The sequence below is a fragment of the Nipponia nippon genome, unplaced genomic scaffold, assembly GCF_047370975.1.
Source record: "Nipponia nippon isolate SJK-2023a ecotype South Korea unplaced genomic scaffold, ASM4737097v1 scaffold_5, whole genome shotgun sequence".
NCBI classification, from domain to species: domain Eukaryota; kingdom Metazoa; phylum Chordata; class Aves; order Pelecaniformes; family Threskiornithidae; genus Nipponia; species Nipponia nippon.
Window position 1 is genome coordinate 99,568,275 of NW_028262369.1, and position 24,842 is coordinate 99,593,116.

Consider the following 24,842-nt stretch of genomic DNA (forward strand, 5'->3'; position numbering starts at 1 on the left):
TTTTTGTTGCAGATGTGTAGGTAGCCATCCTTTATGAAGTGACAGCTATCTGGGAAAAAAAAAAACAAAAACAAAAAACAAAAAACCAAACCCAAGCACCAAGCCAAACCAAACCAAACACACAGAAAAACCCCCACAATTCTCCCACCCCTGTGAGGCCAAGACATCAGATTTTTTTTCAGTTCCTGTGCAAAATGCTGAATGCACCTGAGACCCCTACAGAATAACAGTGGTTTAGACAAGGACAAAGGGTTCTGTGGCGGAGGACAAAGGTTTGAATATCAGGAAGATGTGCTTGCCGTCAGCACGAAGGCGCGATGCCAGCGCGTTTCCCAGTGCCGTTTTCAGAATAGGATAAACCCGAGTTCCTTAGCAGCCCTTGGAAACCCTGTGAACCAGAGTGTTTCCTGCAGATCCCCACTGTTGTTACTGTACCTGTCCCCAGCAGATGATGCCAATCAGCTTTCTTTTCTTCTATTTTATTTATATTACGTTGACCATTTAGTATAGTTCCAACTGTTGACTTCAATCTGTGATAGCTGGTGGTAATGACAGTGTTTCTCTGGATTACGGTGAATCACTCTGAATTATAGTGTTTCTCTCCTTGGGGCTGAGCACCAGGATAAATGAATTCTTGGCACCGGTGGTTGGAGGTAGAGGCAACAGCAGAACAAGGTTTATATGAACTTTCCAAAATGCGAAAGTCAGCTCTGGCTTGGCAGTGTCTGCGCTGTTGACTGATGAAAGTGGGATGGGATGAGTTGCTTTCATGGCATTAAAGATCTTGGCATAACCTCTTTTTTAGTAATAAATCTGATTCCTACTTCCAGAGTGGCTGCAGGGAGAGCCATGAGCTATTCAGGGGCTCCGAGCAGGGCACGTCTTCGGGTCATCCAATAAACTGAATATTTAATATCCTGCTGGTGGGACGTGCTGTCTTGGTGGGTTGGTTTGGTTCTAGTTTAAATATCTTCCTTCAGGGTGAGAAGAAATATCAGAGTAGCAAAAACTAAAACCTGTTCTACAAATCATCTGGAATTAAAACAGGGCTGGATAGGTCCAGTCCCAAAGGCTCCGGGTGAAGGGCTGGATCCCTGAAGGACTGTTGCCACAGAAGTTGTTGGTCTCTACCGACGTCAGCCTAACGAGTGCCCAGTCCCCAGCGGCGGCTGGATCCTACAGGAGCATCTGGGGAGGTGAAGAAAGCATACATGCATTTCTTTTCATATGATTAGATTGCATACTACACAAGTAGGAATGAAAATCAGATTATTATTTTTTTTTTTCTTCTTTTCCTAAAGAGCTGTTCTTTGTGTAGTGCTGTGTTGGAATGGGGTGGTTTTTTCCTCCAAAGAGTTAGTGCAGTTGTTCTCCGACCCGGGATGGACTTGCCTGTTGAACACCAATCTTCCAAAAAGTCCTCTTCGATGGAAATCCTGCGACTGCGTGCCCGAGTCGTGCGGTGCCTTTTCCACGTGGCTGTTCTGGATTTGTTCAGGTGCTAACACACTAACTTCTTCACCAAAAGGGCTGTCAGGCCCTGGCCCAGGCTGCCCAGGGCAGGGGTTGAGTCCCCATCCCTGGGGGTATTTAAAAGAAGGGTAGACGTGCGGCTCGAGGACATGGGTTAGTGGTGGGCTTGGCAGTGCTGGGTTAATGGTTGGACTCGATGATCTTAAGGGTCTTTTCCAACCTTAACGATTCTGTGATTCTCTGCTGAAGCGGTTGGCTGGCCTTGGGAAAGACCAGATGTCAGTGAAGAGGCAAAACACCCAAGTCCTTGCCCCCAGAAGTGACTTAACGGGCAGTTTAACCATGAGAGTCCTGGGTCTTTCTTTGGTGGTAGGGGAATCAGCTTCAATTCACCTGTTTTGCCTAAGGTGACTTTCAACATTTAATGTGTAAACAGTTTCAGGAGGAGAGGAAAAGTGCTTTCCTTGCAGCTTTTATTAGAATATTTTAAATCAATTATGAAAGGTGAATTCAAAATTCACCTTTGGGATTTCCATAGATAATTAAAGTGGTTGTCAGAATAAATTAGATTTTTCTGTACTTAGTTATGTCCGGTTTATAACTGTCTTTATTGCGTGGCGGACTTCTGCTTTCGTTGTACAGATGCATCCTCAAGATTTAGTTCCACATAATGAAGTATAAAGTAAGGGTTTATGAACAATATTCTCAGTGTTAGGCTTCCTATGAGTTGACAAAATACTCTGTCTAACTGTTTTCCAAATAAAAGGACAACCAAATAATGGGAAAGGAAAATTCTGGCCATAGGCTATTGCAGCCTATATATATATATGTACACACACACACATATATATGTATATATATATAAAAATATATATATATAAAAATAGCTACAGATTTGTATTGACCACTCGACTGATTTCCAGTTAATGATGTTGCTTGGTATTTTATTGGTGTTGAACAAACTGATAAGTTTCTCAGACTCGTATCGGAAGGAATACTTGGTTAGTTCCTTTTAACGTGAAAAAAGTAATGAAATGATCGGTGATAGGTGAGGCGTGTCTCGGATCAGTCTGGCCCATGTCTCAGTCCCAAGCGTTGGCTTTAATGGACCTTTGGCTTTATAGGGCTTACTTCTGCCTCTAAACTTGCTGGATGGAAATGTATTAATAAAGGATATTAACAAAAAATAAATACAAAATACTCCTATAATACTCCTGTAAAAACCTGCTCCTGTGTGTAGGCAATAAATCTGTCTATATCGGGATTGCAAGCATTATGCAAGACGAGGTGTTGGTGGAAAATATGCGGTTCCTTTTTGTTTTGATCAGCTCCACAAAAAGCAGAACAGAGTGACGGTATTTCTGTGTCTGGATAGAAAAGTGCTGCATCAGTTGTGAGAATATTTTGTATTTTGTCATTCTGGAGGCTTCATTAGTGTCTGCTTTACTAGTATCTACTTCGGATGAATTAGGGACTTGCTTAACCTCTTTTGGAAAACTGCTTGGGATTAAGCAGCCAGGCAAACACCCGCGGGTCTCGGGGAGCAGCGCTTTCCTCCTGTGATGGAGCCCCCTTCTCCTGCCCAGCAGGACCGCTTTTCTCCGGCCGGACCCAAAGCTCCCGCGCGGCTGCAGGGGACGGCTGGCCGCAGCGAGCGCCACCAGCCCTTGGGGAAGAAAAGCAAGGGGAAACTGGAAAGAACTTTATTTCCACGCCTCAGCAGCCTGGGTGTTAGTAAATAAATGGCAGCCGAGGAAGAAGATGGGATAGATTGGTGCTCGCAGGTCCGCCAGCACTAGGGAATAAGTTGTGTTGGCGAATGGGCTGCTGAGCCCCGGCGCGGCTCCCGGGCTCTCGCTCTGCGCTGGCCTCGGGCTTTGCAGCCGGGCAGCTGCTCGGCGGGGCGGGCGGTCACGGCCCCAAAACCGGGGTGCTTGCGGCAGCAAGAGACCAGACCCCGCTCGGGGATCCTTTCCTGCCCTGCGCCGCCACGTCTGGCCTGAAATACGCTGCTTAATTAGCTATCAAACGCAACGTGTTCCTCACCCTCTATTTTTATATGGCATTAATATAATTATATCTATAATTAATATGGATGGTAGCAAAATGCTAGCCTGATAACTTTACATTGTCTTAATTAGCATTCATTTTTCTTTCTTAAGACGGCCTGTTTTTCAAACCCGTCTTCTGTAATTGTTAATTCAGACATCCCTTATTCTTTCAAAAGATATAATGGAACAGTGTATTGCAGTTATCAAAGATGAGAGGAAAAAGAAATATGGAAATGGACATACATTTCAAACTGCAAGTATTTGCTTTCTATAAAGCACAGAAGAAAACATCTCTCTCAGGCTAAAACATGTCTCTGAGGCTAGAAGAAAGTGCCCCATGCAGATATCTTTACTGTAAAAATCGAACACAAACAAGTTGAAAATTAAAGTTAGATGTTGCTTCAGGATAAATTGTAATGGATAAATCTCTTAATACGGAGCATAGTAAAAGATGAAATGTCTGTACGATATATTCATATGAGTGATCCTTGAACCCAAACTGCTACTTCGAGTGGGAGATACTTTGTGCTACAAATGATATCGGTGATTTTCAGATTATTAGATTATTTGGCCATGTTTTTTGTTCCAGTTATAGCATGACAGCTGGCAAATAAGTCCAGTATTCTACCAGTAAGTGAGATTTTCAGCTGAAGGTGTTTAAAGGAAAACCCAAAGCCCCTCCCAAAAGGTTTTCTTGTTGAATATTAATTATGGTAGCTTGGTAGCTGAACGTTATTGTACTATCTGATTTTGAATAATGGTTGTTTCAGCCCAGGTCTTCAATACCTCAACTGTGTGATATCTTTCTCTCCCCGATCCAGTGTTAGGCTAGACCAATAGTCTTTTTGACCTATATTACGTTGTTTATTAATTTCTCCCAAGTTTTCTTTCTTCTTGACTTCTGTGCTTATTATTCCAAAATAATTTCAAAACAGTGTACTGGAAGGGGATTTTGGAGGTCTTGATGAATGATTGAAGAAGGTGGATTTTGTTGTTACATTGTTTTATTTTGAGAAGATTTTTCAGATGTTAATGTAAATGAGAAGGTCATAAACAGTTGAATAATTTTTTATAAAAGCTTCAGACTCCAGTTTAGACCAAAACGTGGACTGCTCTTGTACAATTTTTAATGAAACCTCACAAATTATCCTGATTTTTTTTTTTTTTTTGGTGACCTTATGCACTTCCACGAACTTGGCCTGATGTACTAATATCAGCTCATCTGATCACAAGGACGTACATCTGTTGGACCTCCACAAAACAAACCAGTAATCGGTCTGATCAAATGTAGACCGTTTTCATCAGTGTTTGGTTTCTACTTACCAGGGACAAGGTGTACGCAGACACCTTACTATAAAAAAAACCAGTTGGAGAGAACGCACAGATTCAGGACACACGCTGAAACTCGGGAAGTGCATGTGTGACAGCTTGCAGGAATTTGAAAATTTGAAAATACTGCTTCTACTGCCATGCACTTAACCTACCGGAGCACCTGTGAATGCTTTCGTTCTTGCTGAGATTTGCCAGAGATGGGCGCAGCCAGAGCTGCTTTCCAAAATGACACCCCCGTCCCCTCCTCGGGCAGCCCTCGGCTAGAAATTCTCTTCTCTAAATACTTCCAGAATGTAACCGAACAAGCTAGTGCAGACACGGAGTATTCAGCACCTTGGCGAGACTCACGTTTGCAACATAGAGAAGTTATATATTTTTTTTTAAAGGCTCTGGCACTTGCTTCTGCAGAGAGAAAAGTGGGGAAGGGAAATGTAGAAAGTACCCATATGACCACAAATTGGCATTTTTGATGTGCTGTGGACTCGTTTCGCCCCTTCCAAAGGGACAGTGCACTTTGGAGCATGATCTTGGCAGAGCGCTGGCAGGTTAATATTGAAAAGTCTCTCTTGCCCCTGGAGAGAAGCCCGAGTGTTGGCCTGTGGTTGATGTGTTTTTAAGTGAAAGCAACACTTGGAGACCCTCAGATTTGATCTCGGTGGTTTATCGCTGGATGAATAAATGCAAAAGGCAGCTGGTGCTTTGCCATACCTTTGGATCCCAGGTTTTCACCCAGACAAGTGGCTGGCGAGCAGTGAATAAGAAATACAGAAAATGGAAAGACCGCTGATCCTGGCAGCTCTTGCTCTCCCTCACGCCTTTGATTTGGACCTGGCTGCTCCCCTGCCGCCTTGGCGTGCTGGTTTCGTACTCCGTGATTGCTCTGAAAGATTTTTCTGAACCTCCAGCTTCAAAATCCTTGCCTTTATTCCCTTGGCTGCTTTGTGCAGTATGTAGGCTTTAAGTTACACAGAGGTAGCTTTCCCAGTGCACCACTGCCAAGCGTCGTCTTTCCAGGTGACGCGGTATCTCCTGCCCTCTGCTTAATTCCCTGAAAAAGTTTTCATTTGCTGCTGGATTGATTCTTTTTCCTTGAGTACAATTTAATGTTTCACTGGAAGTCTCAAGGGATAGACATCCCCTGGGGCACTGCATTGTTTGTGGTTCAGATCTCGGTATCGACTCTTTTTATTATACTGTAGTCCTTTTACAAGAGGAATGGGTTGTATAGGAACTCAGAAGTCACCAAGTAATTGGAGTGTATGTCTACATGCTGTATTTGTCCGTGCTTTTATTATGTTTCTCTGCTAACTTAAGCATTGCCCCATAAGTGAATATTTTCCATATTTTTGGCAGCGCTGTTCCTCCGTTGCAGGTGTAGGTACAGATTTATACTCATCAAAACCTGAACAGGACATGGTAATTCTACCATTCATCATGGTCTCGACATCATTGGTTTATTAACTGCAGGCTTTCTCCTGTTTCTCTTCCCACCGCGGCGGTCCTGCAGCTGCGCGAGCTGCAGCAGCAGAGCAGATGCTGGGGGGGGACGGTGGATCCTGGCGGAGGGGCTGGGGCTCTGCTCTCCGGCCTCCTGCTGCCGAGGAGAGGGGACAGAACGGAAAGGATTCACTTTTGGCTAAGAGAAGGATTTTCTGCGAGGAAAGCATGAGGCAATACAGATCCTCTGAAACTTAGAATTGGTTGGATAGATGTTTGTTGATGGAGTATTCTCTCGTGTCTTAATTTATTTCCTCATTTTTTTAAGAGATACCATATTTCTGAAATATTCATGCGTATGATTCTGTAACATAGATAATCCTTGGTACCCGAAGTTAAGGTAGACACTAGGAGGAAGGCTTACTTTAGGAAAGTTTGGATTCTTCCAATGATGGGCTCGGTTTATCTGTTATATTAAAAGATCTGTGAAATTCCTCCTGAAGCCGATGATCACAATTACATGCTTCTGTAGAACTCCCAGGAGGTAAAACTGACTGTATGCCTGGGTGAGTCCTGGGCTTGGTCCCATAAAATTTCTTTTCCTAAACATGATGTTCCTTCTCTTATGTACAACAGACATTCACCAGTAGAGAAACTTGCATGAAACTCTCATGAAATCCAAGGCACCACCTCAGTGTTTGGAGAAGAAAGTCGTTCTGCTCCACTGGAGTGAAAATTATGTATATTCAGAATGAGCGGTCGGTCGGTTAGGACTTTCGCTTTCTTTGTCACTGCAATCGTTTTCTGTTTCCAGGTGTTTTCTTACACTGCTGACAAAGAGATCCGCACAGACGACTTGTGCCTGGACGTCTCGAGGCTGAACGGCCCCGTCATCATGCTGAAGTGCCACCACATGAGGGGGAACCAGCTCTGGGAGTACGATGCCGAGGTACCCGCGGCAGCAGGGAGAGCCAGCACAATAGAGTATGGCTGTATCATGGTGGGCCGGTGAGCGCCGGAGCTCGGTGGCGTGATGTGCCAATGGCATCTCCTGCCATAGCACAGACGCGGGTGTGCAAAGTAATTCAGGTTTTAAATTGTGTTTCCACAAAATTTTCTTTTTAGAGGAATGGAAAAGTCAATTATTGCTTAAAAAAGCTCATTTCTAGAAGCTGGTGTTGTTATGCATTCTTAGAAACGTTGGAAGTATTCTGCATTTTTTATATAAAAGAAGTAGAAAACAAGATTTATTTATTTTTCAGTTACAGTTTTTCCACTTTGTTTCTGCTGGCTCTTAAAGATTATTGGCTCTGGATTTAAATTGTGTTTAATCATTTTCTGTCTACCAGTCACCTGTTGAGTCTGACACTAGGATGGGATGGGTGGCGGCTTTTTCTGGGTTTTGAGAGTCAGTGCAGTTTGAAGAAATTTGGTGGCAATACAAAATATCTGTAAATATCTCAGCATTTTATGGCCGAATAATTCTTCTTTTTAAATGAGGCAGGAAACAGCAGATGAAAATTAAAACATTCATTTTAAGCTTTTGCTTTGAAACGTGAATGTGCAGCTTTGCCTGGTGAAATTCACACAAAGGTATTGGCATTTTCTTCAAGACAGGCTCTTGCTAATGTGTTACGGTAAGAACAGAGCGTACAAGCCTGCCATTGCACACCGTTCAGCTGCCACGTAGAAAACCAACACTGATAGTGACCACTGAGGTGCAATGTATTTGGTAACTTTTGATCCATTCTTGCATTTAACATTTGAATTTAAACCAATTTTCTCTTCTTTATAGAAGATTATTTTTCTTCTTGCACAAAATGCATGCATATTTTGATAATTTTTACCAGAAGCATAGAGAGCGATTCTTCTGATTAAAAAAAAAAAAAAATCATACTGCCAGTCACTTTCCTTTGAATATTTTGGGCCCAAGCTACTGACAATGACTTTCCTCCTTGAGCACAGGTTTAACACTGGCGTCCCAACGGTCCATGCTTACACGGCTCTGCTACTCTCAGTTTAAAGTTGCCGAATAAGTTTTCTGCAAAGGCAGAAAAATACTGCAAAGCTAGAAAAATACTGACGTATTTAAAAGACATGTAGTCTTTTAAAAAGTATTTCCAACATTTCATAGAAATAGCTGCTTTTACCTTTCTGCATGAAAAGCTAAATTTCTTTCAACCAAATACGCTCTCCTTTATGTTTAACATTGGAAACATGCTGTCTTTTTCTCTTAAGTTTAGCATGAGATCCACACAATTTCTAAGTAACTGTGTAAAAACAAAATCAACCATTAGATGGAGCTCATAAAAAAGAAATACACCATTTTTTTATATAAGGGATCTCCGAGACAATGGTTTTGCTGCCTGTTCTACGTATAAAACACAGCCCATTGCATTATGTACCTTTTTATTATTGACAAGAACATTTTTGTTAACGGTTCTACGTGGTAAACATTAGACTTCAGCTTGCAGACTTCCCTTGGATGACAGCCCTGGCATTTATGACAGGCTGGTTAGTGTATTGCTCGACCCCCGGTGTGAGCCCCCAAGGATTGCGGGGGCCGGCACCGCGCGGCGGCGCTGAGCCCTGCTCCCCTTCCGCGCTGCCTGGGCAGGGCACTTCGCTCCTGCCGCCTTCCCAGAGATCTCCGAGTATTGCAGGAAGCCTCCAAAAAAATGCAGGTATGTACCTATATGCAGTATGCAAGTACATACCTAACATGCAGTATTTTTTCCCGAGAAAACAACTGGCTTGTGATTTTTAAATTTTTTTTCCCCAGAGAAACACGTTGCCTGAACCCCTTGTATCCATTTTTTCATTTTTCCAGCGAAATTGCACTCATTTTTACATTTACATTCTTTACTTATTCAGAAATTGAATGGAGGTGATTTCTGGGTGTCGTATGGTAGTTACGGACCACGTCCGTCCTCCTGTTAAAGGCATTCAGGAGTTAAGACTTGGTAATGGACAGCAGTGCCTTGGCCCCGTCTGGATGTACAATGAGAGATGTAAATAATTATGAAAAGGGATTTCTCAATAGAGATTTTCAGACAATAATCTTTGATTGACATGCTGTTATTAAATTTTCTATAATGTTCTAGTTTAGTTTAAATATATAATAGATTTAAAAATCATAGAAAGTCGTTTCCAAGAATTTATACATGCCTTAGTAATATTACAGTTCTCTTAGATATTCCTAGCGTTTATATTTCTTTCAAAAATAAACAAGGAGCTAAGACGGTTTTGTGGTGGTGATAGAAAAGGTAAATCTCAAATGTTTTCATACCTATTTGTGAAAGTATCAGGTTTAATTGGTTTGAAGTAGGCTATTTGAAAAAGCCCCTTTTCTCATTTTCTCATACCAAAAGTGTCTGAATTCGTGCGAAATGCTTTTAACACTTAGAATTATTAACGCATTTTTACTTGCACTTGAGATGCAAGTTAATTGAAACACTGGAAGGAAATAGCGATCAAAAGATACCAGTCGGTTTGTCAGAACAGAAGATGACTTGCTGAAGGAGAGGACAAGAGTTGGCGTTGGTATTTTGGGTCCAAAACTGAGCTGCCCTGGCAGAGCTGAGAGAAATCAGATATTGACCCCAACGTCGGCACGGGGCCTTTGCCTTCGTGGGGCTGGATTCACCCCAAGCTGCTTCAGCGCAGCAGGTGAGAGGGACTGGAAGAGGGTGAGCAAGAGATCCCAAGGGGAATAAAGTAGAATTACAACACTCAGAAATACAAAGCGTTTGCAGAAGTGGTCACTGTAGCCCATACGGGTGCTGTCGGAAGCGGACCGTGTCTTGGGAAAAGTCACGGAAAGTGGGAAGAGACCTGGTTTGCATTTGCAGGAGGTAGTTCTAAAGTAATTATTTTGATTAATCTCAAAGAAAATTATAAATCCCCCCCACCCCCCTCCAAAAAACCCCATGGGGGAGGTATGGACACAGCAAGGTGTTGTAGCGTTACACTTCTGTGTTGAGCTTCACCCGTGCTCAGCACTGGGGGGAGAAGCAGCGTTTCCAGCAGCGACGAGAACTCACCGGCTCCCGGGCGGCTGGAAACGTGGGTTTTGCTGTTCCGCCAGAAACCTTTGCGTTAACCTTTGCGTTAAACTTTGTGTTAGTCCTGTTCAGAGGATCTGCTCTTAGGGATGAGTAGGTCAGACCTACGGGTTGGGGTGTGTAGTAAGGTTTTCCAGAGTGTCTGATATCTTAAAAAAGTCTGCCTGTGTGAATTGTATCGCTTGACATTGCGATGAACCTGTCGGATTATCAGCTGATAACTGAGATAAATCAGCTGATAACTGAGACAAATCAGTTGGTCACTGCGTGTCAGCAAAGTTATTGAATGGGAACAGAGTATTTTGCATTATATCTTGTACAATTAAAATGATGGTGGTGTCTTTATAGGTCGTATAAATAACACAGTACTTGTCAGGGTTTGCACACCTTTTGAAGAAAAACCAAAACACCACAGAACTGAGTTATTTAAACATATAAAAAATATATTTAAACATATAAAAACATAAATAGATATTACTAATGTACTATTATATAAATATAATATATATATTTTATTAAGCAAAAGCAGTTGTGACTGAGGAAAGGCTAAATATTAGCAGATTGCCACAGGCCGTGTCACTGAAAAACATCATTGCATAAAGTGACAGGGTTTTAAAAATTCAAGAAGGTAGATAAGTTACATAGCATGGAAGGGAACGTTGTAGTTCCCAAACGATTGCTCCCACCTTGAAGAAAGCAAACATTTGGTATTTGCAGGGATTATTGTCATGTCATGTAACTAGATGAATGGTCAGAGAGCTAAATTATTCTTCCATCTTTCTCAAAAAAACCCTTAAATATTAGTTTTATGAACTTTCTGCTTAGTGATAGGAGAACAGAATAGAAACACAGAACCGCTTCTTGTCGGGACCCAAAAGCTTGCAGGGGGAGGAGGGGTGCTGGGCTGCCCGGCCCACCGCGGCCTCGCTGCTGCGAGGGGCTTCGGCTCAGCCGCGGGTGAGATGTCGAGCGAGACGCTCGCGGCTGCGGATGTGCCGCGGCGCTGCGGGCAGCTCGGCAGTGCAACACCCAACCCGAGCGGTGGGCGCGGCTGTCAAAGAATAAGTAATTTGCGGATTGAGAGGGCTGGTGTAAGAAGAGAAGCTATTCACATAACTTTGGGTGAATAACCTGTTGCTTGCTTGTCTATTTAATTCGCAGTATGGACAATATTTTACATCAAGCTTAAAAAGAAAGTTAATTTTTTTTTTCTTTTTTTTTGCAAAGCCCCAAATTAAAAGAATCAAATTAAGGATTCTCTTTTAATATCTACCTAAAGTGGAAGTCCATGTCGAAACAAAATCCTTTGCAATCAAGAAGTGATTTTTTTGTTGTTCCATAATTCTGTTTTTCAGTTTGACTAAAGCATGGCACACGCTGGCTGCGGCCCTGGGCCTGCAGGGTTGCCTGAACCTTTTATGCCATTGCTGTTTCCTCCAAGGCAGTTTTCACTGAGCTGCCTCTTTTTCTTAACCTGATAGGTTAAATTATCTAGATATTACCTGTAGAAGAAAAACAGAGACCTCAATATTGATATTAATATTTATATAGTCTAAAAAGAAGCCCTTATATGCACAAAATGTTAATGGTATAGCCTGGATTTAAGGGAACACTAAAGAAAGAAACCTGCTGTCGGCAGGAGCAACAACAGGAACGAGCTCCAGCCTGCAGCTCCCCCGAAGGAGCTGTTTGCGGGAAGGGTACCCGAGTCTGCGCAGCTCTCCCCGTTTCAGTGCAAAATGGCTTTTAACACTGCAGGCAATAGGAGTTTGCAGCATTTGTAAACATTTTTTTTCTGAATGTTTTTACACCTTGGCAGGAAATTCCTTTTTTTTTCCTTCTCTCCTTTTTTTTTTTTTTTAATCTGTTGCCTTCCATTATTGAATTTTAATGCTTTTCTTTCCTACTTCTTGAACAGCACATTAAGATTCCTGGCCCTTTCTCAAGCTGCTCATTACCTTGCAAGGGCAGCTCTATAAATCAGCTGTATCAATGGGACGTGCCAAGTTAGAATTTCCCCGCTTTACAAGGCTTCCTATCAGCATGTGCTTTATAACATATTTATAATGCATAAATGCTATTTGATTTGGGACGGGGGTGGGAAATGAGGCGGCAGATCAGCAGAAAGAGATCTGGGAGTTACGATGGAGAGTTGCTCCCTCAGCCTGTGAACTCGCTGGTCTAAGGAAACCCGTTTTTCCAATTTTCTTGAACAGTTTGTTTTGCCCCTGTACTGGGGCACTGGTCTTGGTGGAGATATTTGTGCAGGAGCTACATACAGCTGGTGTTTGGCTGCCAAAGAGATCCATCAGGCTGAGGCTGGAAGCTGTGCGGAGCACGTCCGGGTCTGTGCCCACGTACCTGGTGACTCCCCTTGGGTCGCCCAGTGACGTCCAGGCACATTTCAGTGTGTCCAGTGTGGTGAAATCTTATCACATGTAACACACGCGAGTGATCTCAGGAGAAAAATAATGCTGTAAATGTGTCACATCTGATAGAAAATTGTTTCATTTCCTCATGCGTGAATAACGATGTCAGGATTTGATCTTGCGTAATTACTGTTACCGGTCACTAAACATGGTGTCCGTGCAAACCTGTTGAATTTGCATTCACGAAGAGATGAATGAACATTTTTCTTCACAAAAAATGTTTCCTGAGTCACTGTTTGACTCCAATTTCCTCTTTTTTTCCCTTTCCGTCAGTATGCTGGTAAATGGGAATATAGCTTTGAGGTAAGTTTGGCAACACCTGCAACCCCTGTACCAAACCCTAGAATAGCGCATCTTGCTCACTCCTCTAGCAGTGCTGTGTAACAGCGACGTGACCTAGTGCCTTGCCATAGATACCACTCCAACGCACCAAACCCTAGTTATTCAGGTAGTCGCTCTACGGTGTCAGACTGCCAATGTTTTGTGGGGAATACGTGTGTCAGACTGATAACTCAGGACCATCACGTCAGGAGAGTGATTGGATGGAAGGGGGATGCTGAGGTTGGTGTGCGCGGGAGGGTGCTGGTGCCCGCGGAGCAGGAGGTGTGCGCGGCCCCGAGCCCCCCTGCACGGGAGAATAGCGAAAAGACGCGCTCCCCACCATATGGCGTAAAGATTGATGGCAGAGAAGCACGTGGGCACAACGTATGTGAACGACTGCTTGTTCCTTGTGCATACTTCAACGATCCTTCTCGTTTCTGTTCAGAAATGATGTAAATACACATTGCGTCATCAGTGTCACGTCTGCTGGTCTGCATCCTTCCAACAATTACAGACTTTGTGACTATTTCTCTTCTTAAAGTTGTGGGACCGGCTGGAGTTGGTGTAGTCAAACCAACTTCTACCATTAGAGATTATCACCAATAATTTGACTATTCTGATAAACTGCAGTTTTATTACTATGTATTGGAAAGGACTTAGTTCTTCAAAAATGAGTAGGGAAGACATTGCAGGGTTTTTTATTACCTTCTTAGAAAGTAATGTTTAATATATTGAGTGAAGGGGACAAATGATCTCTTGTTTCCATTACCATAGATTTTCTGAAGTCAGTGCAGCCTTGCTGATGTACATAAGTTACACTTGGCTGTCTCATGTACCGGAGAAAAGAGTCTGGTCAGATCACCAAAATAATGCTTAGTGCTATTTATACCTATGTGAAGAATCCACTAAATTTAGGCATTAATATAATATAAACATGCAATATAGAGAGATCATTACATTTCCAAGTAATTTATTTATGTACCTCTGTTTTTCCTCAAAAGAATAGTAGACAGACGTGAACATGAAGCAATAACACATAATGAAACCAAAACAAGCACTGATGTTCACGCTGGCTACTCAAAGTGACATTATAAGGACATTTCTTCTTGATATTTTTAGTGGCCTCTTTACATGTCTGTTACTTTTTCCCTTACCAAACCCAAACCACAGAGCAGGAGTGGCGAGGGGGCAGCGGCGGGGCTGGGATGCGGGAGGAGCATCCCCAGGCTGCGCAGGCAGCCCCTGCCCTGCGCCCCCGCCGCGCTGGGTACCGACGGCCGGCTGCCGCAGCCTCGGGCAGGGTTTAGGGGAAAAAAAAGCTCCCCTCCATCTCAGTTTACCTGGTATTGGCACAGTAAAGGAAGAGCTGAAATCGTAGCTGGCAAAAAAAATCTTTATCTCCATATGTGTAAATGTTTAATTCATTATATTTTTAATTTAGCAATGCTCGAGTAAGCTTCAGGATGTTTAGTACAGGATACTACTGCAGTAGAATCATCATCTCTGCCCAAATCTTGCTGTGCAATGGGAAATGATGATTGCAGCAAGGCAGCGTGTATGCGGGGGGAGGATTCAGAGGCACACTCAGGTCTAAATTGCAAAATGTAAAGTGAATGGGTCTCAAGTGGACCGGTCCCTCAAAGCAGAGCAGTGAGAACGTTTTTGTGAATCTGAAGCTTAGTTCATGAATATGCCTATTTATGTCTGCGTTATATGTGTGCAAGCTGGTGCTATTTGCCTACAGTTTGACACCAGAGCATTCACAGGCAGAATTACCCATTAGTAATTCCCATAAGAGTGCTTTTCGCTTTCTCCGGCTCGCTGCTGTGGATGTCTAATCAAACAGTGCTTTTTCCTTTGTTTGTCTTTGTCTGTGCTGTTGGTTTTTTTACTTTTACCGTTTTTCTGTCGTGCAGACCCATACATTTCTTCATATAATCACCCAGTCGTGCCTGACGCTAAGCACGATAGAGGACGGCACCCACGGTCCCACTGTGGAGGCTTGCAATGGCAGCCCCTTGCAAACGTGGATGCTGAGAAACTACACGAGGCTGGAAGTCTTTAGAAACATTTTTTACAGCTCCACTGACTATTTCCTTTAACAAATGGTTGGAGGTTGGTATTAAAAACAAATATAACATGTAATGATTTTGAAGCTAGAAAAATGCTTCTCCATTCTCTTCTTATTAAACTCAGCTGCATTCCTTTCTTGTTTTCTCAGATGATTGTATAGATATATAATGTTATACATGTTTAGGGTTAGTTATTTTTAATTATAACTAATTTTAGATTAATTCAACTGTCTTGAGCTACCCCCATGATCTGTTGATGTCAGTGTGATTGTTACTCTTTGCGATAGCTGAAGCTTTGGTCCCTATTCCAGGAGATGTAAATAATGCCAATTGCATCCTATTTTTCAGAAACGTTCATTTTGAAAATTCCCAATTTTAAGTAATTCAGTCCTAGAGATATTAGTCACAGATAATTTCAAAACATTCACCACTGAAGGAATGAAAACCTTGTGCCAACCGCTGGTCTTCTTTCCCGGGCAGTTTTGCTGGGTAACGTAAGGGATAGCAATGGGGCAGTGCACCTGCAGGGGTATGGGGAGGGGTTGCTCTCGTTTCTTACCTGCTCCCCAGTCAAACGGCGTGACCGCCGTCTCCCAGCGCATCCCACCGAAACCCGTGAACGCCGCTCTGGGTGGTGGCAGGCCCCCGGTAGCGGTGGCCCGCGGGATCCCAGCAGGTGACGTGGGGTTGCAGCCTGGGCGTCACAGCCGGCAAAGCCGGGGGCCGGCCACGGGCAGCACGGGCAGGGGCACGTCCTGCCCCGCTCGAGCACGCCTTGCAGAGGCTATTTCAAGAAATGGCTTTTGCATTTTCCAAGCACCTCTTCTGCTGTGAACAACATTTTGCTGGTGTCCACAGAAGTCACTTTTTAAAACGGAGAACTTCCACAGTTGCTGCTGCTATCTATAATGACCACTGGAGCAAAGCACTGCTGGGGTAAAGGATCTGTGCCCATCATTTTGCCATGATGTACTCCCAGTCTTCACTCATCAGAGCTGTTATTTGCATACATTTGGTAAGCGGGAAACTACAGAGCTTGCTCCGGTGCACCTGCGTGTCTGTACAGCTAGCTTTGCATCCCTGCCTCTGTTCTCACCGTCGAGTAGAACAAAAATCTTAGGCTGGCTTGTATGAGTATCATATTGCCTAGTAATTAATTGTTTTCCAAGCAAACGAGACCATTTTTGTGGTAGCATAAATAACGATAGAACACAGAAAGAAAAAATTTATGAGAGAGTTGAAAATCCCAATGATATGGTAGTCTAGCATGAAATTATACACTGAACAAAAGGGAGCAGCTGAGGAAGGCAGCAGCAGGGTTTTTAGACTTGTTTGCATTTCTGGTTATAGTAGAAAATGATAGCAGCTTAATTGCACTTAAAACAATATAAGTGAAGAATCAGTGATACTTTGAGCAGTGCTATTTAGTAAACAAGCTACTTCTGTTAGCGCTACTAATTCTTTCCTCTTGTAATTAGAGGAAAAAATGCCTTATATTCATCACTGAATGCATATCAAATGGCCCCTCGGTGATTTGTTATAATATCTGCAGGCTTTTCTTTGAGAATTGCGTAACAGTTTGTTTTAAACTGAGGAGCGAATCTCTAGGGACGAGCTATTGAAAGAATATTCATAACACAAATTAGGAGTGTTAATATGTGACATGGCAATCTGGTAGCTGCAGTGTAAAATTATACAGTGCAATAGCACAGGTATATGTTTTGGTAATAAAACCGCATCGCTTGTTGGCAGTCTTAGCATTTCCCAGCAGTTAAATTGAAACACCAGACAACAGTCTTTTTTTTTTTTTTTTTCATATGAAGATAGACAAATGGTGTTTATTAGCGGTGAGACTGTGTCAGAGACAGCAGTTGCTGAAGTGACTCCTTATTTGCATCAGTTAGAGTAATGTTGTTTATATTTTATTACAGTAGCATTTACACTCGTGGGTGTGTGCGAGGGAGCAAGCAGCCTCCACCGCTCTGGTAGCCGCTGTCTGGAAGGAGCCCTCTGCAATGCTGCTGCTGCGAGGCTTCGGGTCGGGCTCTGCTATCGCGGGCTTGATTCATCCTTACCCCCTCCTCCAGGAGGCTGCAGAATTTTGCCGCCCAGCCTTGTTCCCCTGTTTGTTCCTTTGCATGGTGTTTGACATAAAATTGGTCTCTGCTCCAGTGGAAGATCTGCAAACAAGATTTCAGTCCTCAAATCACCTCTTCCCTTGGTGGTTCTTGCTGGGGCAGGGTTATAATCCCTGTGGAGCTGCTGCACAACAGCTCAGACCTGGTTTGACCACTTTACCTGGACCATTTTAAACTTACCTGTGTAAGTTGCATGGCTATTTTTAAAAGCAATGGAAGGACAGAGTCTATATAATCCCATGGGGCGGCGGAGCTAGTGCAGGACCCGTCCCTCGTGCAGGACCCATCCCTTGTGCAGGACCTGTCCCTCGTGTGGGACCCATCCCTCGTGCAGGACCTGTCCCACAGCGGGCAGCAGACCGCCCTGCGGCTTCATCTGCCTTAGTAAGCAGTGCAGAGAAGAGGAGCGGGTCCGTGCGGGGAAGCGAAGCCTGTGAGCACAGCTCTTGGTCTCATGGTAGGAGATGGGCACCCGTGCTGGGTTTGCTCTGCCAAATCTGTGGCATGGCCTTGTGGAATCACAGAACCACAGAATGGTTTGGGGTGGAAGGGCCCTTTCCAGGCCATCCAGTGCATCCCCCTGCCATGGGCAGGGACATCTCCAACCAGACCAGGTTGCTCAGAGCCCCATCCAGCCTGGCCTTGGATGTTGCCAAGGATGGGGCATCTCCCACCTCTCTGGGCAACCCCTGCCAGTGTTTCACCACCCTCATTGTGAAAATTTTTTTCCTTGTGTTCAGTCTAAATCTCCCCTCCTTTAGTATAAAACCATCACCCCTTGTTTTCCCCTGTTATGGCCATGGAGGGAGAAGAACCAATCTTTAAAACACTGGGGGGCGAGCTAAACAAAGGCCAAAATCATGATTTTTCTGCATTGGGTGCAGTAGCAAGCACAGATGTTTACTTCAGAAGTATGAAGCCGATACTGGGCTTGTAAGGCCATTGATAGCGTGGCCATTGTGCTGTGTCGGAGTTGCGCAGGGCTCGTCTGGTGTAACCCTGCCCCGATCCGGGCTCTGAGCTCTGGCCAGGGCAGCACGGGGTGCCGGGGTGGCCGGCGGGGATCCGGCGAGGCGGTCCCAGCCCTGCCAGCACAGATTCATCTTCACCCTCCGCCCTGCGCAGACCACGCCGTCCGGCAGCGCTGCGCTCCCCTGGCTCCCGCGTGTTTCACCGTGCGGGTTACGCAGACGGACGGCTGCTGACTTAACGTGTGTACAGGTGCATGGGCAGATTTGCATATAATACGGTTTTAATTGCTTTTTCAGGAACTGAAAGACCTTTTAGGAAATAGTAAATTGGTAAATGCAACACTTGATAGCAAAGGCATTTAAGGTGTGTGCTTAATTGCTGTGATTTTGTGTGTAAAAGCCCCAGATCAACCCCGGGGGAGCAATGGAGGGAGCACCTCCTGCTCAGCTGCAATGGGCCTGTCTTCTTCTAAGTACACAACTTCATGTTTAACTGCCCTGCATCGCTTTATGTTCTCCCAGTGCTTTTGAACAAAAGATGATTTATTTCTTCAAAATAAGTTCTATTTCCCTTCTGACTCTCTCATTCCTCAGAAATACAGTGTCATGTGGTAGGAATAGAAAGGGGTGGGTGTCCCAAAGAAGAAAAATTGTATTGGAAACAGAAGAGTTTCCATCTGTACGTTACTGTTGCTCATATAATACTTAGCAAATTTCCACTGATCTGAAATGCACATGTGTTCAGGTTGCTGGAGTCTAAGCTCCTTAATCCAAATACTGTTGCTTTGAAATAATATTTCCATGCACTTATTTTGCGCTTCTCTGTTGGATTTATTTGTTGCTGGGTTCAGCAGAGGCCCTCGCTCCCCGGGTTGCCTGGCCATATGTATGTGGCCATATGTATGGCCACATGTAAGAAGGTGAGCTGAGCACCCGTGGAGCAGCAAGGAGCGTGGTGGAGCTCTTGTAAAGCCATACGAGTGGCAGCCAGGGATGGGTACCTGTCTCGTGGCTTGTGTAGTCACTAGAATAATACTGGAATAAGACCGAAAATGCAATTACTGGTTTTCAGCCGTAATTATCTTGCTGCAGCTCTTACCCTTCTCTATTGCAGAAGCTCACCCTGAGGCATATCAACAGCAACCAGTGTCTGGATGAGCCGTCGGAGGAGGACAAGATGGTTCCCACCATGAGGGAGTGCGGTGACAGCCGTTCCCAGCAGTGGCTGCTGCGCAACATGACCCTGGGTGCCTGAAGCCGGCACAGAGCTGCTGCTTCGGCCAGGCCGTCCTCCTCCTCCTCCTCCTCCCCTCCTCCTTGCTGAGGCCAGCGATGCTGAAGCCCCCTCCAAATCCCAGCTGTCAGAGCAAAGTCACGGGACGTTTTCCTTGATGCGGCAGGTCTCCACGTGCCCCTTCGAAACCTGTGACTGTTCAAAAGAAGCTCATCTGAGCCTATAAATGTCAAAACGTGCTGTTATCAACACAAATGTGCTCAAAAATGGTTCCAGAGAAACCTCTATGAACCCTGCGTCAAAGAGGTTGGGATGGAGGGTGTTTTCTGTGCGTCACACACCACTACGGAGAAGTGACCCAATATAAAATGCCTTATGACACTAACTGGCACTGGAACCATCCTGGCAGGCTTCTCCTGGGCTGGATGTGCTGGTGCTGGTCTTTCTTGGCAACGCGGAGGGGATATTTGCTGTTCTCCCGTGTCGAGTGGGACTCGGCAAAGAACCACGCTGAGCAGCAAAGTCACCAGACGTAGCGAAAGCTCTGTGGTTCGTGCCAGGAAAAAAATGGGATCTGGTGTTTGGAAAAGCAGCAAAACTGAGCAAAGTCTGCACTCAGAAACTGAAATTAAATCAAATGAGGCAACAGCAAAAGACGCGGGAACAATGTCAGGAAGGAGGAGTGACACACATGGGTAACTCAGACCAGTGCAGATTGAAATGTCCTCTGCAGCGGGAAGAGAAATGGCTGGGGCTGACCCGGGGAGCTGCAAGGGGGTTGCAGATGGAGGTACCAAAAACTGAGACCACTGGAGTCGGAGCGTTGGGCTGAACTCGATCCCTCGCTGCTACCCTTAAGCATTAGTGTATACCTGCATCCCGTATAAGACACAAACAAGAGCTTCATCCGTGGATCCGCTTTGCACAGAGGATGAAACTGGATCGACTCTGAGTTCTGGCTCCAGATGTTCTTGCTTCGATAGCGATGACAGATGTTTATTTATATTTTTAATAATTTTGTGGCTTAATCATTTTGTTAGCGTGGTTATTAAAAATGTGCTGATGGGACGCAGTCGTGTCGGAGGCGTTGCGGGAACTGACACCGTGCCGGCCCACGGCGGGGTGTGGGGAAGGGTCCTATACATACAGGTGACATTTCCTATATGTACTGGTGACGTATCCTCCAGTGACCCCAGCAGCATGCGCTCCCCAAAACGCATCTTGCTCAACGGGCTGGGCTGGGTTTTCGGCACAGTCTCACTTCCCATTGCCTAGAGGGTTCAAGAGACCTAAATCACAGGGCAGCAGCCACAGCGTAATTTCAGCACGGGTAAGTGGTGAAATGGTTTCCCATTATTTCACTCACAGCTCCTCAAAAGGTCTGTTTATGCACTAGGTCATTAAAAATGACAATATTTTCTGTATAATGCTCTGGTTGTTATGGATTAATAGTGTCATATATATGTACGTATTATAAATTTATAGATCATCCATATTTTCTTGATACACATCATTAAATAACAAATATTAAATTGGATATTAAATTGGAAAAGTGATTGCTGTGCATGCATGGGAGCTAGAGTGTCGCAGGTTAACCTAGATTGGAAGCTCATCTAGTCCAGCCTCCCTGCTCCAAGTAGGGTCAAACACTTCCAGTTCTCATCTTCAAGTCGCCACAAAGGTACACAACATGGCTTAAAAGCTAGCAAAACAGGAGAAGGCTGTAATTCTTCTTTGTAGAAAGAGCATGCAAACGTCACGAACAAATTTAAACACCAATCTCTATGCAGAAAAAAAAAAAAAAAATTGTTTCTTCATCACCTTTCCAAGGGCTTTTGCCATGTGAACAGCCACTCCTGCTGGGAGGTCAGGTATCCAGGCACCTGCCTTTTGCGTGTCATTGCAGAAGTAAATGTTGTGGAAGGTCCTACAGCATCCAGGAGCGTTAGGAGAGGGCGGCTGGCGGTGCCGTGGCTTCTGGCTGCCTCCAGTCTTATGAAATGCCTGTGGCTGCGAAGGGTGGAGGCTGCCACGTCTCCTACACTGCCCTGTTCAGGCCACGAGGTTTTCTTGATGTTGAAGCTGGACGGTGATGGCAAGGTGCCGTCGGTGTGCAACTAGGCTTGAGGTGCAATCTCAAAAACAGATGAAGAAAAGAATATTTTTCTCCCTAGAATTACTATAAAGGTTAATATTCTTGTGAAGTGTATAACCCCTTGACTCAGATAGCAAGCTTGCAGTGTTTGGGTATGGTCAGCACTGCTGCATCCTTGCTTGGGGGGAGGGAAGGAAAGAGATGCCGCTGCGTTTGATTGTGCTTCTTGAGGAGCGAGTGTGCGTATCCCTCGCGGCCAGAGCAGAAGGGTTGCTGGAGGTCTTCGGCACGCTAGCAGGATGGCCTGACACCTAGAAATTATGCTCAGAGCTAAAAAAAGCACTGAAGTACCTGTTCAGCTTCAGTAACGGCAAGTATTTCCATGGGCTTCAAGGGGCCAGATCCTGGAATTATCTCCTCGGTAAGGATACAGATACCCCATGAATCTCATTGCAGAGGAATTTCGTACAAAGCCTCATTTATGGAGGGTGAGGTGGTGATGGTGAGGGTGCCTTAAATGCTGGTACGGCATCAGAGATGGTGAATGATGGGGTTTGGTGAAGGAATGTAAGTCACTGCACGCTTGGACCCCTGCCCTTCCTCCTGCCACCGAATTCAGGTGTTGCCTTGGCAAGTCATTTGGGCTGAAATCATTTAAAATGGCTCATTTGGTTGCCTCTGGTGGTGAGCGTCTGAAGTTCAGTGCCCACAAATGGACCCCAGCCGAAAAACACCGGTTGGTCTTTGTTTCCCCGTTTATAAAGTATCTCAGAAAGGTGTTGGGAGGATTGACTTCTGTTTGCACAATGCGTTTAAAATATAAAGAACTCTACAAATGCTGAATATTTATTGCTTTCACTGGAAGAGTGTTGCTGGTTCTCATATTTTTTAAGGCTTGCTTGGATGAAATGAGAGCGAGCTGTAATGCTGGGTGGCATCAGCAAAGTGAGCGTTTTGAAGGGTAAGTTGAACCGCAAACACTGTAAAAAGCTGTGTTCCGTTTTCTCTCTACATACGCATCGCTTTCTGGCGGTCCGCGGAGGGAGGGGAGCCGGGTACAACCCCAGAACCAAAATGGGCATTTGGATCCATCGGCCTAGGGGGTTTCTCCACCGATGCACATTTCCCAGTCACCAGGAGGATTTATTTATTTGTTGCCCTCTAATACGAATAGAGCTTTGAAGGAAAGCTGCAAAACTCCATGTCCTGATTATTTTTCTTTGAAAGCAGAGAGCTGATCCCATCCCGCGCCCATGGGCTGCATCTCGTGTGGGTGCTGGGCAGAGCCTGACACGAGGCGATGCGCAGAAGGGCAGAGCTGTTGACCAGATTGGCCCAGTTTGGGGAGATAACCGGGAGCTGGGCAGTGCCGGTGGATGCCACAGCCCGCTCGTGACGCTTGGCATTTCTTCGGGTAGCTGACGGCCTGCCCGCAGCTAACACAGCTGGTGAGACTACACCACGCGTAACCTGCTACTACCTACCAGCTCCTGTATGACCGACGGTGTTGAGTGAACACCAGCAATGTCTTCTAATGCTTCTGTGGCTTTCTGTGTCCGTGCTTCTTCTCCAACGTGTCATAACATCCAGCCAGAACCATTGCTCCGATACGTGGCCACCCCCATTTTATTTTATTTTTTCTCCGCGAGCACGTATTCAGGACAGCTCGGTGAGCGGCGCCTTGCAAAAAGGCCACGATACTCTGAGATACAAAGTTTATTTGGAAAACGTTGGAATTCTGCTCGGTGTTTACTGAGGCAGGAAAAAAAAGACGGAGGTGTGGTGGTTTGGAGGACACGCTTACGAAGGCTCCTGAATAAGTGCTGGGAACGCAGATTTCAATTAAATTTATAAAAGTAGATTGTGGGTAAAGAATTACACATTTTAAATGTTGTAACAGTTATTATATGGTATACTGGTACTCTTTGCTGTACATTTAAATATTTATACATTTTTGTAGAATTAAAATATATTGGTTTAGTTTTCTTCTGGTGCCTTCGTCTTTTTCTGCATGCACTTATCTTTTTATATGGTAAAAAACCCAGACTTTCCACGACAACCCCTATCTTTTTAGATCCTTTATTTACACGTACAGCTTCAGAGACGGGCAGAAGAGCTTTCCCTGCCGTGGTGTGAGCGATGGAGATGGGGCCGTGCGGGAGAGCAGCGGGGCGGGTCGACGCGGGCGTTTGGCTGGCCCTCGGTGGCGTTTAAGGCTCAGTTTTCCAGACATCCCCTGGAAAACGTCGGCATGCAAGAAAACCACACTTGCCCGTGCACCAGAGTTGGAGGAGGCACGCCGGGGTCTGCATCTCACACTTGAACCCCAGGTTTTTGCCCTGCTCTGCTAGATATTGCCCGAGTGCTGCATTAACCGTTTGTGTTTTGGGAAAAAAATAACAATTCAGTAGGAAAACAGTCGTTTCCGTGTAAATCCTGCTTCAGTTCTGCCTGCAGCGGTGCCCAGAAGGGCCGGCTTGGACAGTCGTGCACATGCTCCCTGATTAGGGAGCTGTAAGAAAAATAAAGAATCTGGTTATATATATTATAGCTAATAGATGATGTCGGTAATGGAGCTTTAGTCTCATTTTGGTGGTCGGAGGATTTTCTTTACGTCGCATCTTGAATCCTGAAGTGGCTGGGTAAGTTCTGGTAAGAAGGGAGGAGGGAGAATATTTTAAAACCAAGGGATTTACAAACATAACTGAAAATTAATCCTCAGGAGACTGAGAGGGAAGCGATCCGTTCATCTCACCACTGTAGTGGAAGTGATTCCTCAGAAATTTTAGCACAAATAATAGTATGCCAATATTGAATTATTTTGGATTTTACCGTTAATTTCAATTGCTGGACAAAGTCAAGCCTTTTTGTTAGCAAGCCTTACAAAAAGTAAAGCAAAGCGGTAAGAGTGTTATAAATGATAGGCGATTATGTAGCCTTCATCTGCATTATTTTAGAGTTACTGACAAAGAAATGATAACATTGAAGATGCTAAAAAAAAGATTTTTTTTATATAATAGCAATTTTAGTTTCCTAATTCATCTTCCTACACTGTTACAGTGTCCTTTGATCAACTAATTTACAAAAGTGCTACCAGTTAATGTCTCATTTGACAGGATTATGCCCTTCCAGAGTAGCAGCCTTGCTCATGCAACTACAGAGAAAAAAATGAAATCCTTTTTATCAAGGTTTACCTGCTTCAGGTTGCCTTCAGAGAAACGGGTA

General features: G+C 44.6%; 1 protein-coding gene across 3 annotated transcripts in view; it reads left to right on the top strand.

Annotated features, from left to right (window-relative positions):
- The window catches only part of GALNT13 (polypeptide N-acetylgalactosaminyltransferase 13), a 154,300-nt gene extending 130,795 nt beyond the window's left edge, over positions 1–23,505 (top strand). For all 3 annotated transcript variants that reach the window (XM_087733433.1, XM_087733431.1, XM_087733432.1), the window contains 2 exons: positions 7,108–7,242; positions 19,403–23,505. In XM_087733433.1, coding sequence (XP_087589559.1) covers positions 7,108–7,242; positions 19,403–19,543 — 276 coding nt within the window. In that variant the 3' untranslated portion in view covers positions 19,544–23,505. The remainder of the gene's footprint in view (positions 1–7,107; positions 7,243–19,402) is intronic.
- The last annotated feature ends 1,337 nt before the right edge of the window (positions 23,506–24,842 follow it).